Source organism: Amorphotheca resinae (assembly GCF_003019875.1).
Source record: "Amorphotheca resinae ATCC 22711 unplaced genomic scaffold M430scaffold_13, whole genome shotgun sequence".
NCBI lineage: Eukaryota > Fungi > Ascomycota > Leotiomycetes > Helotiales > Amorphothecaceae > Amorphotheca > Amorphotheca resinae.
This window is the reverse complement of record NW_020194483.1, coordinates 111,709-127,413: the sequence shown is the minus strand read 5'-3', so window position 1 is coordinate 127,413 and position 15,705 is coordinate 111,709. Positions and strand designations below refer to the sequence as shown.

Sequence of the window (15,705 nt, the reverse complement as noted above, 5' to 3'; positions counted from 1 at the left end):
TCAAACTCACTAGGATGCAATAGCTCGCTTCGCTCGCGGAAATACAATGCTTAGTCACAGGGGCAGAAGCCAAGTCTTTTGAGGTTATACTGATTTTACTATTGTGACAGAAACTGTAGGCTGTTTGATTATGTACGCTAGGTAGTTTCGACCTGTTATATAGCCTTAAAAACGCTCTGATTTAACGCCGTTATATGCTAGTAAAAATGCTCTAAACTCAACCCGTTATATAGCCTTAAAAACGCTCGAATTCAGCCTGTTATATAGCCTCGACAAAACTCGGATTCGACGCCGTTATATGCCTCGAAAATGCTCTAATCTAACGCTGTTATATTCCTCGAAAACGCTCTGATTCGACGCTATTATATGGCTCGAAAACGCTCTAATCTAACGCTGTTATATAACCTTAACAACACTTAGATTCGACGCCGTTATATACATTAAAAACGCTCTGATTTTGTGCCGTTATATAGACTTAAAAACGCTACTATATGCCTATTTGTGTAACCCCTTATCCTTAAACTACTAACCTGTTAAGGGCCTGTAGAACTACCTGTCGAGCTACCTATAAAGCCACCTACCTGTAGGGCTACTTACCGGTAGGGCTACTTACCGGTAGGGCTACTTACCGGTAGGGCTACTTACCGGTAGGGCTACTTGTAGTGGCACCTGTAGTATGCTAGTTCGAGTGCCAGTTCGAGTGCCTGTTCGAGTGCCTGTTCGAGTGCCTGTTCGAGTGCCTGTTCGAGTGCCTGTTCGAGTGCCTGTTCGAGTGCCTGTTCCCTGTTTAGGTAGAAGGGAGGATATAGATGCGTAAAAATATATAGGTAGGAGGTTAGGTAAGGTAGGTAGGATAGCTAAGATAGCGCGTACAGCGCGTGTAGGGGCCTAAGGCAGCGAACCGGGTAACGGACCAATGAGAATTAAGAGAATACCCTTGTTTTTACAGGGGGTTTTCGGCAAAACATCGGTCCATTTTCCAGTATAAGGTAGAAAGTAAAAAGAAAAGAAAAAGAAAAGACCCGCGCTCCCCGCTACACGCGCGCACACAACCAGAATCCCGGGTCCCCGGGAAAAAAAAAAAAACAAAAAAGAATCTAAAATCTAATGTCTAAAGATCTAGAAAACTAAAAATAAAGTGAAAAGAGGCAATACGTGAGACTAACCCCTATCTCATATTGAGTAAGGTACCAGCTTACGAGTTTCTTATTAAGGTTTCCAAGAGTACTAGTTTTGAAGCTACCTAGCGGAGGTCGGAGAAATAGGCCGAGGAGAAAAAAGGGCGCTTGTTATGTATGTATGTATGTATCTTATGTATGTACCTTTGGTATGTATGTGGGTAAGGTAGGAAAGTAGGTAGGTAGGTGCTGGCTACGGAGTACGGAGGTACAAGAGCTGGTTTTACATGGCATGGCATGACATGACATGACATGACTCGTGGGATGGGAAGTGGGATGGTTTGAACTTTGGAGGAGGGGGGGTGTTCGGGTGGATGGAAGCTGGGAGGGAGAGTTTCTTCTCAAGCAATACATATGTATATCGTGATAGATGGTAAGGGATTGGGTAGGGTAAGCTAATAGGTAAGGAAAAGTATTGTCCATGAGGAGCTTGAGATCAAAGTGCAGGACCTACAGCCTAGGTGCAAAGTACAAAGGCCCTCTTTGTGGAGTTTCTTGATCTTTTCCTCCTCTATCAAATGGCAAGCCGGAAGTCTGACTTGCATGCTCTGTCTCTCGCCGAGAATGGCCAGCTGGGCCGGATGTGCGACGCAAGGGCAGAGCGACCGACCGATGGGTTCCCGACGCCCGGCTTCTTGGGACTCGGATCAGCTGAGTTGCGGCATGTCGCCGTGCACCGATTGGAGGCTGGGAATGCTATGTATGTGTGGTGTCGTGCGTATGCTGTGCTGTGCTGTATGTCACCGCTGATCTACTGAGGTCAGCTTTTAGGACGGGCGGGTGAGGACAAGGTGCGCCAAAGGATGGGATGAATTACAAATACTTTTCACCGACAGCGATTCTCAACCCGCTGGTTGTGGTACGTCGGGTGCATCATCTTGAGAGAGAGATCAGGATGTGAAGAGGTGATGAGAGAGGAGATGATAGGTAAGGTAGGTAAGGTATATGAGCAATGCGGACTTGCATTTGATATCACGTGGTTTGCAACAGGTGACATGCGAGGTCCCGAGGACTCGTGCACATGAATCCGATCATTCCTTCGACTACGGACCCTGATACTCCGCACCGTATGTATTGTGAATACACTACCTCGGATACGTGGTGGTTGATCCCTTGATCTTGCGCCGTCTCAGCAGTACCACGTCCGTCCGCAGAAGCGTCGAACCAACATGCCTCCGATGTGTGTCTCACAACTCTCTCCTCCACCGTCCATCGTCCACCTTTACTCTCCGCTGGGATCTCGCCGTCTAAAAAGCAGGCAAGAACCAGACTCCTGGAAGACTGGCGGTCAAGTGGATCGACGCGCTACACGTCCAAGTGCAGAATCAATAGACAGAGACGCGGTCCCTTCCTGCAAGCGCCAGGTTCACCCACGTTCACCACACTCCAATGACCATCGAGAGCTGATTCTTCTCCTTCCCCTCCACCAGTCACCCTCCGCCTCATGGCCAGCTTTCTGCAACGGTTCGCTCCGGGCGTGGTGGGATCGAAATCGCCGCTGATCAACGGTCTTAGATGCGGAGCAGAGCAATAGCGCATCCCACTTGAACTCGAAGCAGGGCATTCCCTGAGCCCCTCCCCCCCCTTCGCATCTTCGTATCAGGCTCCGAACACTCTTCGCCCGGCTTCCTGGAGACGCGAAAGGTCCCGCCATTCTTTTGCCGCGTCGCTTTAGACGGCAGCTTGTCCTTAGAGGCTTAGAGGCATTTGAATGACAAGCCTCATATGGCTTGATTTACGAGAGAAGCTTTTTCTCGGCTCTGAACCGTCACTAGGGAAAGTACTAAGGTCACCCGTTCGTCGGCCTCATCTTAAACCAATATCACGGCTGAGGGGTCAGGGTCCAGGGATATGGAAAGCCAGCGATGTGTCCGCTGAACCAACGCGCGAAGCAAGAACCTGCACGCCAGAATGGAAGGTCGATGTGTGTGTTCTCTCCCTTGCGTGTCTTACTGTCTCTACAACGTCGTAGTCCGCGTGCTGAGCCTGTGCGACTAGAAGACGGCTGGCTATACGGGCATTAGGGTTCCCTTCTTTGTTCATGTGCGTTGACGTCGTAGTCGGCGTGTCTAGGACCAGGTTCTGGGTCGAATAATGGGCCGCGGCGGGAGGATGTTCTGCTTCAGCTAGCTAGCCTTCAGCCTTACTTGCCGAGGAACTTCTTCTGATCCTTGTCCCCTCCCAACACCATACCATCTATCTCATCTATCTCCCCCTGATTTCTTGCAGACCAAGCAGGCATCCATGATCCATCCCTTCGATGTGGTAGCACAAGAGACTGGTCACTTATGCGCGCAATATGGTATTATATCACAAATATCCCCGCGCTTTCAGCTGTAAGTGACTCGGAAATTATTCGGATCTCCTAGCTCCGCAAGGCAAGGGGAACCGCAGTGTTGGGTCTCCGGTGGCGATTTAACGGAGGAGATTCCGAAGCTTGTGATCTTGAGTGATGACAGTTTCTGAGAGTCTACACAAAGAAGAGCAGTATACTATTGTTTCGTGCTTCGTGTCTCGGTCTGCTTAGGTCTTGATAAGTATCAAGGAGACGTCTATCTGGGCCAGAGGGCGAATTGCATTTCATGCTTCTTCTTAGAGTCGGTTTATTTGCGGATTTTCTTAATATCACATGCTTTTCTTCACTGTTACTATCACCATCACCATCACCACCACGCTGCGGTTCTATATCTCCCATCCCTGATTCCGCTTCTTCTGTTTTTCACTTGGCTCGGGAATCCAGAGGGAGGGGAGTTTGTAGAACAGCAACCCGAGGTATTTTTTTGTTCTGAGAGAGCATCGTACGTGGTTATCTGATTCCATGAATTGGAATTTGTCAAAACCTTACCCCTGATGTGGGAACGAAAGCCAAGCCTTGAGGCCAAGCACATGCATGCACATACACGACTCTTCAGGTCCGAGGTACCTCAAGGATATAAGATGATCTATTAGGATGAGCACTGTTCGCAGCGAACTAATTTACATATTGACATATATATATGCAAGTCGGATATGGATTCGCCTTCCAGATATACATAAGGGACATACGTACATACCTTGGTGACTTGACTTGACTCCACACCCAATTTTTGGTATCTCTAGCAGAAGGGTACACAACTCAAGCCCGGCCAGACCTCAACTCCCAAGCTATGCTACCTTCCCAACCTATTTATTTATTTATTCTTCGTTCCCAGAGGATAGTATAGCACACCCGAACGCCTCGTCTCGTACACTCTCGAAAAACCTACGTCATTTCCATTTCCTCGTTCTCGTCGGCCTCGGAGCCTAGGGTCTGCGTCTGACTACTGCCGACGCTGACCTTCCTCTCCGCGCCACCGAAGCCGAACCGGGAGCCCCCGAGTCCGCCGACGTATTCGAGTTCTTCAGCTAGCGATATGTATTAATAGATGTTCGTATAACTAAGGTCAAGTCCATCGTCGGAACTTTCGTCATGCTCACCTCCAACTACGCGGCCTTCCTCGTCGATTTCCTGCGAGAGCTCGACGATCGCCTGCCGTGGGAGCTTCTGAAAACCGGGCGTGCGCACGATTCGGCCCCAGTGCATGAGGCAGAAGCTGGCGGCTCGCTTTCGAAGCCAGTCTTCGTTTGCAATGCCGGCACAGTGCCAGATGACGCAGGCATGCTTGACGTCGAGTTCTTTGGAGAGCCGGTTCACGCAAAGGAGTCGGAGATGCGGGATGTTGTAGATGTTCGACATGACCAGCAGTCCAGCAACATCATTCAATTCTGCACAATCTTCAGGAAAAATACTGTCAGTGTAGAGGTAGTAAAGGAAAGCTTTAACAACGCTGTAGGGTTCGGGGATATGCATCCTTTTGGTGTGGAATTCCTCCATCTGAGACTTGTAAAGCCGTGCAAAGTGTGGCCATCTAGCCTGCAAGATGAGTTTGTGGACATAGATAGGAGGAGACGTGGATGCATCAGGTGAGAGCCATTGCTGTTGACCTTGATCTGCTGTATGCATCATGCTGGAGCTCACAAGCTCTTCATCGTCCCAATCGCCATCTTTCAATGCAGTGATGGTGAAGTCCGTTCCGCTGCCGGTATCCGGATGTAAGTTGAAGAGTTTTGCAAGGTCTCCTCCGAGGCCTTTGGAAGGTGGGACGATGGTTGAGGCAGGCCGTGACGTTTCCGCACAGGGTTCAGGGGACATTTTATTGCCGAGAATGCCATAACGACTAAGGTCAATTTCCATAATGTCACTAAATCTAGTCAGTTGAGCAGTCGTAAATTCATGGGATTTTGACCGACCTAAGGTATTCCTCAAAGCCACCAGGGCCTAGATCCGTTGCAGTCGGGTCTGTGGGACAACCCAGTAGCCATGCTTTAGTTCCATCTTCGTTCATGGTACAGTAATGCCACCTGTATCCCAGTTTGAATATATCTTGACCTTCAGCAAGTTTCTGCCATCGTAAAGTATCGAGATCCAATGCCGATAGAGAGCATTCCTGTGGGGTGATAGTCGCGGCGGGAGTTACAAAATCGAGCAACGTTCCAGACGTATACACATGGAAGTGCATGCCTGAGCCTTGTGCTGGGATATTGGGACCAGAAACAAATTTTAACGAGGAGATCGCACCAGGAGCAACCAGAGGCGATGTTCGCCTCTGAAATAAGAGTGGATTGACTTGCGCGCTGCTAGAGTTTGCGGCATAACCTGAGCTTCCAACCACAGGTGGTGACGGTGCAATGCCGTACGAAGCTCGAGCCGAGCCACTAATCCTGCTCAAGGCAGCTTGCCTATCGAGAGAGCCAAATAGTGGAGGGGAGTCAAAAGCGGGACTGCCTTTGAGATCCAACCACCAAATATCACCAATCTTGTCCATATCTGCGCTCAAACCTCCGAAGACCCATACACGATCATTCCAGACGTAGACTGAGTGGTCGTATCTGGCAACAAATTTCCATGCTCTCGACCATGTGAAGGTCTTCAGATCAAGGTAACAAATATCGTCAAGGACGTAGTTCTCATGACCAGTTATTCCCCCAACTATAAACAACTTGTCATCGTGGAGCAGGGCTGCATGTCTTGCTCTGCCTTTTGGGATAGTGCCCGTCACCGTTGGTTGCGTCCAGTGTGCAGTCTTAAGATCGAAGATTATAAGGTCGGAAAGGTACGCTCGATGTTCGTTCTCGCCGCCAAATATCAACAATTTGTCTCCCTGGTACAGCGTGGCGGTGTGACCTATCCAAAGTCAATTGGTGAAGATTTAGAAGGGCCAGAGAGAAGACGTACCCATTCTGACCCCTGGAATGTCTCCATAGTTATCGACCAAGCTCCACTGGTAACTGACCAGATCCAGCTTCAGCACATGATTGTAGACCTCGTCGGTATACTGGTCAAAGCCGCCAAAAGCATAGATTTGGTTGTTACCACAGTAGGTGACCGAAGCGTTGACCAAACAGGCAGGCCGTTGACCCAAAGTCCTGGTCACCTTGGGTTGGTAGCCATCCGTGCTCAGGCGTCTCTTCATGGGAGAATTGGGCATGAGAAATGTGTTGTTTGAGGAGGCCGCTGAGCCCGGGGTAAGTACGGGACCGACTTGATTGTTGAGGGAGTGAGGGGCTCCGGCGGGAGTGGAAGGCTGAGCCATGCTTGCAGAACCCTCAAGTGGTCATGCTCAAGCTGCAAGGGTACCTCGATATATCCCCAATATATCGAAGACGGGATTGAAGGCTTTCGGAAGCACAGAAGTCAGACTCAATAGACTTCCACGGGCGAGAATGAGGTGATCTTCATTTGGCCGGCGCTTTGCTCTCTCGTCAAACAGATTTCGTGATGCGATACGGTTCGGTGGAGAAGGCGGGACTTGCCGTGTCGTCCTCAGGCATTCAGGCACCGCAGACGTTGCTGTTGACAACTGCGCTAGTTTGGTAAACATTCTCCTCCCTTCAAAAGAGACTCGACGACGTACCATTCTCATCTTCCTTTGCTCGCACATTTGCACCTCTACAAACCCGCTTCCCTCCTTCACCTCTCTCTCTCTCTCATATCCATCCTCAATCCTTCAAACAAGAATCCTTCAAGTCCACTAGATCTCTCTGCCACGTACTCAGTACAACGCCAGTGATCGCCCTCCGACTTAAGCCATTCTTCGAAGGACCCTTCGATATATCGAGCACAACACAACGATCATACTAACCCAAACTTACCAGGAACCATTAGGTTGAGTCTCTTGGAGCTCGTTCGATATACCGAACCTCTCTATCATCGATCGATACATTTATTTGTCTTTCGACCGAGATCATACCTTGATATTGCAAAATGGCAACCGCAGTATCTACCCCAATCAAGTCCCACGCCGGGATCTTCTCCACCCGTACCGCTGGCGGACGGATGCCCTTGACACCTTCTCCTCGCACACGAACTACGACTTTGTCTATGAACAATTCCTCCCCATTCACACCTGAGAAGAGAGCATCAGACAACGACAGTGCCAGGGCATCCAAGTCAACATACGGTGGAAACCTTACATCACATTTCTCAAAGTCGACTTCAAGAAGCACACACCGCGACTCGCCAAAGTCTAACATTGCCAGAACCACGCAGACACCTCGTCGTGCTCTGGAACTCGGTGTCTCCGACTTTGCACTTACTGGCACTGGTTGCAAGACACCTGCCAGCAGTCGATCAAGGAAGGGTCCCCTTCGTCAAAAGTCTACCAAGACCACCCTTTCCTTCGGCGATCGATTCATCCCAAACCGCGCCGCTAGCTCAGCTATTGCCACCGTGGGCTCCGGCAAGCTCGACATCAGCGACAAGCAACGCCCAAAGACAAGTGGTGGGGAAAGCTCATCTGTCTTGTCGGCCGCCGCAGATGATGCTCTGGCAGCACTTGAATCGTTATCGTTGAACGATGACGATGAGACATCCACCTATTCCCGCCCTTCACCCAACACCGTTGCTTACCAAGACTCTCTTGCTTCAGCTTGCGGTGTCTCCCTCAACCAGAGAATCCTGGAATTCAAGCCCGCCCCTCCTGAGTCTTCAAAACCAGTTGACCTTCGCTCGCAATACAACCGCCCTCTCAAAAATGCTAATGTTGCATCAGCCCAATTCAGACGTCGTGTCGCAACAGCTCCCGAACGTGTTCTCGACGCCCCAGGTCTAGTAGACGACTACTATCTCAATCTCCTTGACTGGTCTTCAGGCAACCAAGTTGCTATCGGTCTGGAGCGCAACGTCTATGTCTGGTCCGCCGAGACCGGCACAGTCAACTCTCTTTTGGAAACTAGCCCAGATACCTACGTTAGCAGTGTCAAATGGTCGGGTGATGGAGCCTATGTCAGTGTTGGTCTGGGCACGGGAGAAGTTCAAATCTGGGATGTTGAAGAAGGAACCAAGCTCCGAAGCATGCATGGACATGACACTCGTGTTGGCGTCATGGGTTGGAACAAACACACCTTGTCAACCGGTGCACGATCTGGCCTCGTCTTCAACCATGATGTCCGTATCGCCCAGCACAAGATCGCCGAACTCGTTTCTCACACCTCTGAGGTCTGTGGCCTCGAGTGGCGAGCTGATGGAGCTCAACTTGCAACTGGCGGAAATGACAACCTCGTCTCTATCTGGGACGCTCGTTCCTTGGCTGTGCCCAAGTTCACCAAGACCAACCACAAGGCTGCAGTCAAGGCTCTCAGCTGGTGCCCATGGCAGCCAAACCTCCTCGCTACTGGTGGTGGATCATACGACCGTCATATCCACTTCTGGAACTCTACCACTGGGGCACGAGTGAACAGCATCGACACTGGCTCCCAAGTCACCAGTCTTCGATGGAGCCCTCACTACAAGGAAATTGTTAGCACTAGCGGTTTCCCCGACAACTCTCTCAGTATCTGGAGCTACCCAACTTTGGTGCGCAACGTTGAGATTCCAGCCCACGAGACCCGAGTGCTTCACAGCTGCCTTAGCCCCGATGGACAGATGCTTGCAACAGCTGGTAAGTACAATTGTTCTAACTGGTTTGGACGTTGCTGACCTCTTCTAGCTGCCGATGAGAGCTTGAAGTTCTGGAAGATCTTCGAGAAGAAGGCTGGTGCGAGTTCGTCCGCAGGCGCGTCTGGTGCCTCTGGAAAGGCTGATATGGTTAAGCAAATGACTATCCGCTAGAGAGTGGCAGTCATCAAGCCTCTAGGAAGTGCCCGGGCTTCCCTGAGAGCAACTGGTAAAGTATAAGAAGGATTTCCATACTGGCATTAGCGGTTGGATTTTACAGCGTGGAGTTGGGGAGTTGTTCTTGATCTCTCTCAATGCCCATGGCCGAAAGTGCTTCACCTGGTGCGAATAATGCTTAACGATGGATGACTGGAAAGGGGCATGGCATTCTGAACGGGCAGGTCCTACGTAGCCAAAACCTTGTACTTAGATATCTAATCAACGAGGATTGTATAATTATGATATGGAGAACATTATTAATATCTATTAGTTCTCACTTCTACCCTGACCCCGAACAGGGAAACCACGACAATTCGATTCACTTTTGACAAGAATGCCGATTTCATGAAGATCTAATTCATTGAATGAAATAACTAGACAGGTGAAGATTTAAGTACCATAAGAGGTGGGCTTCATCCCAGTAGTGAAATGCCGCGAAGTGAGGCTCTGCGCATATATTAGTAAGCGAGCTAAGAGCCGCGAGCGCCATATCTCGGGGCAAGGCGTCTCCCTCATACAACTCCGCAGGCCAGGACCACAGTCGTCCCTCTACATTGCGGCAACACAAATAAAACCCTCTACGAAATTGAATCAGATAGTCAGGAATCCGAATAGCCTACCTAAACGAGTCACATCTTCGCTTGTGGTTGTGTGGAGGGGACGTTTTGCGACCCGGCGGCCTACGCTCTCTTTCTCACCCACCACCCTCTCGACCCCGCCAACCACCTGAACCCCGTCGTCGATATCCGACTTCCCTTGCGCAAGTGAGTAGCAGTGCCCAAAGAATAGTGGAGTAGTCCAAGAGCCCCGTTGTCGCACCGTTCCAGAGCTCAGTAGCCATACGGTGCTCTCACGATCTCCCCGCTACTTATCGCGACCACCAACACCGGCAAGATGTCGAATACGCAGGTCGGAAATATCTATCAGCAGATCATTGCGGATGTCGTCGAAAGCTCCAGAGTCGATTTCGAGGAGGGTGGCGTTGATGAACACGTTCTCGAGGAGTTAAGACAGGTATGGTCATCGCTCTCCATCCGTCACAGCGATCTCATCAGATACCTTGCTTTTATCTTCTCTCCATTGCATTTTCCAACTCTTGATTCATCAAGCGATGCTTTTCCACTGTCGCATGGCTCCATCGACGAGATGGTCGTTGTTGGTGTTGATATGCGAGATTCTCTTCTCTCCCATGCTGCCTGTGCGCTGGCCCTTCAATTTTCACGGGTGGGCGACCCTCGGTATTTGGCTTTATACCCAGGCTTTTCGCTTGTCGGTTTCTGACCATGCGCTAGTGCGTTTTGGGCCGTCTCCCGGTCACGTGGGCCCTGGCCGTGTGTCAGCCATCTTCCCACTCCCTTTCTTTCTCCTTTTCAGGAGCCATGTTGGAGAGTAGATACTCTCTACTGCTATGTGATGTTGAAGATTGCACCTCCTAACATGTTTCCTAGGGATGGCAACAAAAGCTGTCTCAACTTCAGGTCGCTACCTTCCCATGGGACCCGAAGCCTGAACCACAACCCATCGTCAATCCTCCTACGGTCCCCTCAAATGTTGGCAATTATCAGCCCATGAGTGCCCCGCCCCAAAACTTTGTTCCTCAGCCTCCACAGAACAATGCTCCTCGCATCAAAACCGAGCCCGGTCTCGAAAGTCCGATGACTCAGCAGCCAACCTTCCAGAAACCAGTCCTCACCAACCCTAATGCCACCACCGCTCAACAACGGGCTGCCCAGCATCTTCAAGCCAGTTATGGGCAAAGGGCTGCCGCATCTATTAATGCGATTCAAGGCAATGTTCCACAACCACCACAGAACGTCCAGCAAGCTGTGCACCAGCAACAACAACAGCAGCAACAGCAACAGCAACAGCAGCAACAACAGCAGCAGCAGCAACAGCAACAACAGCAGCAAGCATTTAACCAACAGCAAATGTCGCAGATGCAACAGCAGCGTCCACAACCAATGCAGCCCCAGAGACCCCAAATGACCCAGGAGCAGTACAGACATGCAATGGCTCAGCAGGCCGCCCAGGCTCAACAGCGTCTTCACAGCCAGAATGGCGTTAGCGGTGCGCAGACTGATGGTGCTGGTGATGAGATTGAGGAATCGTTTGGTGTGATTAAGTGCGGTGAGGAGACCATGGGACGCATTCAAATTGACAACATGATCCGGGAGAGGATAATGGCTATGGGCCAAAGTATGGAAGGTGGTGGACTGATGCTGCCTTTGCATCAAGCTACTAATGCGCAGAAGCGCCGTCGCAAGGTTGTTAGGACAGAGGGTGCGGGCAAAGGACAGCATGATGGACCTGGTTCGGATGACGATGATGACAAGGATGGTGTGAAGGATGAATTGGATGAGGATGCAATCAATTCCGATTTGGATGACCCGGATGACGGCTTGAACGAGGAAGAGGATGATGATGAAGGCATGGGACACATCATGCTCTGCATGTATGACAAAGTGCAGAGGGTCAAGAACAAGTGGTACGTGTCTCCCACCCCTCACTCTCGGGAATTTCCTGCTGACGAAGCTGGAAACACAGGAAGTGCGTGATGAAAGATGGAGTTCTGACGGTCAACGGCAAGGAATACGTTTTCCACAAAGCGACCGGAGAGTACGAGTGGTAAATCCGCCGTACCTTCAACTCCTCGCTCTGTCCTCTGACCCCGGATCTCATCAGGCGGTGGAGTGGACGATTTATTGGCAGTTTCCGCCATTCAACCGACTCCAGGCCAATCAAAATAACACCAAAGCAATTCCGAACGTCTCATAACGCAACGTCGTTCTCGAAATCCACTCAAGCTAGATTCCTCTGCCCTCTTTCTGCACCTAGACCTCTGCAGTTATTTCTCTTCTCCTTCTCCTCGGGCGGCTGTATTCAAGATGGCTACCATCTCCATCTTTAATCACGAGATGATCAATCAATAGATAGATAGATATTTTTCTTTTCCCCGGCTCGGAAAGAAGCCAAAAAATATGAAAGGACAGGGAGGAAATACCAAATTGAAAAAACAAAGAAAATTAAAAACGAAAATACCCGTCGTGAGATATGGTTTTGTGGGGGAGGAGGTACACATGGACGAATAGTGAGAATGGGTGATGCGAAGTGGAGGGGAGCCTATATGCGCAAGGTTGTATCATAGTTTCTATAACGAATTGATATCTCGTTTTTTCTGCGTGCCTTTTTGATATTGTATGTGTTTTTTGATATTGTATGTGAAGTTACCTACCTACAGTCAGTCCCCTCTTTCTTTTGAATGACCGACTTCTCTCTCTTATTATTATCTATCTCATTATATCTAAGAATGTAGTAGAATCATGTTCTGATCAGGTTGGTTCTCCAAGCTAAGAAATAAAACAAGTTTTGTACTGAAGTTTTGATAACAGTTCGTATATACGATATCACTAGGTAAGATAGGTAAGGTAGGTAAGGTACTAACTATACTGTACACGACCTGACCACCCCCCCTCTCCCACCACGAATAAATAATCTATCTCTGTCCCTAAACACCTACCCCAAGATCTCTAACCAGACGCTATACATAAACTCTTGCTCTTCCGTTCCATCTTTACTTTTCTTTTCCTAGGTAGGTAAATACAGAAATATCGAGATCGTGCTTACCTTACCTACCTCCTATCTGTAATAAATATCCTTCTGTTCCAACAGCCTACTTATGCATAATACAAATCAATCATTCCCCGCTTATATACCTTACCTTACCATACCATACCTATCTACAGAGTTCCGCTTCCCTATACAGAGAAGAAGTCTTGGTTTCAAATCAGGTAGAGAATAAATAGGTAGGTAACGACTTTTCTTTTCATATTCGTGGAGATACCTTAAGGCCTTGTCTTAGGTAGGTAGATAGGTAAGGGATATTAAGGAGAGATTGGTATGGTAAGGTAAGGTAAGGTACCTTAGGTGATGGTGTAGGTATGTTATTCGAGAAAAGATAGAGATGGAGATGATGGCTCAAAGCACGTGTACCTGAAGAGATTTGTAGTGAAGAAGTTTTGGATCATGGAGATTTCAAAAACTAGCCTGGTTGAGGATGGGAGATATTCATCACCGCCTATATATAATGTGCAAGGTTGTTGGGATGTTGCGAATACCCTCTTAGTAGCTTGACCTCGTTATCTAGGGGTAAGCGCAGTACGAAGATGCTGAGTATAAGAATATCCATATCCAAGACATCATATCAGTAACCTTCGAGATTCTGAAATGTCCTACGGCTTTAACTCAGGGAGAAGAAACATGGAAGAAGAAACAGGCTTTATTATTTAGCACGCGCGACTTTCGTATGAAGATTCAGCACAGGGCATCTGAATCAGCGGACAAAATGCAAACATCCCCTAACTCCGCGCTCAGACACAATAAAGTTTAAAAAAAAAGACCAATATCTCAATTCCATCACGCCGGTAGTTCCAAGCACTGATTCATAGCTTTCAAGAAGCTCTTTTCCCTTTCCGTCTTCGCGTCCAAATCCCAGGCTTGCAATCCCATAGCTCGGAGTGCCTCGTCGCCTCCTGCTTGCTCGATATCTTTGACACCCATGCGTCCCACGTGTTCGCGCTCTCCCATTCCGCCGGGGAAATCCGGCCCGGGCGTGCCAGCCAAGAAGGCATTTCTCTGCTGCACGAGATACCGGGCGTTGGCCTCCGTCAAGGGGCATGCGGGGATATACAACACCGAGCTGTCGCCCACACCCTTGTGGATCTTATCCACCGCATGCAGGGTGTCGCAATGCCAGGCTACGTAATCCCCCGGCTGCACGACCGGGACGTGCACCATGGTCTTGTCGAGCTCGAGGTGCGGATGCAGCGTGTTGGTGAGTTCCTGCGTGCAGCCTAGAGAGGCGCCTTGGAGGAGCGGCGTCTGCACAGGATCCAGCTGCCAGTTCTCCGCATCGAGATAGCCGCTCCTCGCCGGGTCCGGATTGCGGGGCGAGAAGAACGGGCGCAGGAGGAAATAGCTGGTCGCGAGGCCAAACAACGGATTCACGAACAGCGTCCCCTCACCGGGTCCCGTCTCGCTCATGCTCAGCCAGCCCTGGAACATGCGGAACATGCTACATGCCCCCGCGCCATTGTAGAGATCGCTCTCCACCCGGAGCCTCGTGGAGGATTCCCAGGGGTCGAACTCTTCGAACTTGCCTGCGAAGATGGAGTGGTAGGGGTCTCCTAGCCCGTAGCCCTCGGGCTCCCATCTCTCAACCGATCCGCCGTCGACGTGTGGTCCTAGCGCGAATCCTGAATCGCCCGGCGGCCGGATGCGCACTCTATCTGCATAGGAGACAGGATATTCCGTACTAATAGCCGCATCCGCATCCTTGGAATGCCAGAACGACATCAAGAAGCGCTGAGCCTCAAGCACATTGGGATGCGCCCTGGCCTTCACTTGCCCCGGAGACCAGTATAATTCATAGACAGCCGGATTGTCCTTAGGGAAGGCCTTTGTGGATGGATTCGCGCGGATGTAGGCCCGTATCTCCTCCTTCCATCCCAATGCGACGTCAGGATCCACGACACCCCGTAGGATCGCTACCCCGCGTTTCTTCAGCGCAAAGGCGAAGGGCTGGGTGCGCGAGAAGTTCTTGATCTCGGAAGACTCGATCTCGGGGATGATATCTGACCCGGAGCTCGAGATGAGTTCGATCTCGCTGCGGAGGGCTTTCAGGAGTCGCAGCCACGACGCTTGGATGGCGGATTCGTTGCCCCGGATGATATGGCTTTTGACGTCGGCGAAGCGCGCGGGGAGGGCGGTGCCTTCAGTCCCGCTGAGGGAGGCAAAGACGGAAGAGATGTCGCCCTCTTTCCTTGGTCCCCTCTCGCGAGGGTGTGGTGCTGTTGCTGCTGCCGTTGCGAGCGTGCGGGCGTGAGAGTAGGTTGCGCCGCAAGACGGCCTTATTCGACGAAGGGCTGTGAGCATCATGGGGATAAAGAAAAACCAATGCAAAAGAGACGATCAGGAGAAATATACAATACCTTTGAAGCGATGCGAGCCATACTTATACTTCCACCCCAAAGGGAAGTTCAAGAAGACAATAGAAAGCTGATAGGAAGGTCGCCAGACCAATAGCGCAGCGCCGTTTAAATGGCTAAAGGCACATCGACATGGAGACGAAGGTTTCCCGCGTTTGTGGGGAAAAGCGGAGAACAAAGGGAAGGATGAGCGAATGCTAAAATGCCAAAACGCGGCCAGAGCAACTCTGCCGAAGCTATGAGCCGCCTCTCTCTCTCGGAATAGCAACTCGTGGTGTGACGTATGTGCTCTCATCGTCTGGTCTTCTTTTTTGGCAGAAGCTGGTCGATGCTGACAGAAGGGAAGGAAATGCGGCGGCTGTCTTGCATA

General features: G+C 50.3%; 4 protein-coding genes across 4 annotated transcripts; 2 read left to right on the top strand and 2 right to left on the bottom strand.

The window, feature by feature from the left end:
- Positions 1–4,419: 4,419 nt before the first annotated feature.
- On the bottom strand, positions 4,420–6,790 carry M430DRAFT_53901 (hypothetical protein; the record flags this gene model as incomplete). Its single annotated transcript, XM_024868428.1, has 4 exons — positions 4,420–4,562; positions 4,635–5,398; positions 5,448–6,381; positions 6,433–6,790. The coding sequence occupies 4 exons, from the start codon at positions 6,788–6,790 to the stop codon at positions 4,420–4,422; spliced, it is 2,199 nt and encodes a 732-aa protein (XP_024716902.1).
- Positions 6,791–7,131: 341 nt separating this feature from the next.
- M430DRAFT_128537 (hypothetical protein) lies at positions 7,132–9,518 on the top strand. The gene is made up of 2 exons (XM_024862068.1): positions 7,132–9,136; positions 9,185–9,518. The coding sequence occupies exons 1-2, from the start codon at positions 7,462–7,464 to the stop codon at positions 9,304–9,306; spliced, it is 1,797 nt and encodes a 598-aa protein (XP_024716901.1). The 5' UTR covers positions 7,132–7,461; the 3' UTR covers positions 9,307–9,518.
- Positions 9,519–10,245: 727 nt separating this feature from the next.
- Positions 10,246–11,980, top strand: M430DRAFT_109824 (hypothetical protein; the record flags this gene model as incomplete). Its single annotated transcript, XM_024861309.1, has 3 exons — positions 10,246–10,365; positions 10,800–11,840; positions 11,900–11,980. The coding sequence occupies 3 exons, from the start codon at positions 10,246–10,248 to the stop codon at positions 11,978–11,980; spliced, it is 1,242 nt and encodes a 413-aa protein (XP_024716900.1).
- Positions 11,981–13,620: 1,640 nt separating this feature from the next.
- M430DRAFT_37354 (hypothetical protein) lies at positions 13,621–15,312 on the bottom strand. Its single transcript, XM_024867109.1, has one exon. The coding sequence runs from the start codon at positions 15,280–15,282 to the stop codon at positions 13,765–13,767; it is 1,518 nt and encodes a 505-aa protein (XP_024716899.1). The 5' UTR covers positions 15,283–15,312; the 3' UTR covers positions 13,621–13,764.
- Positions 15,313–15,705: the final 393 nt, after the last annotated feature.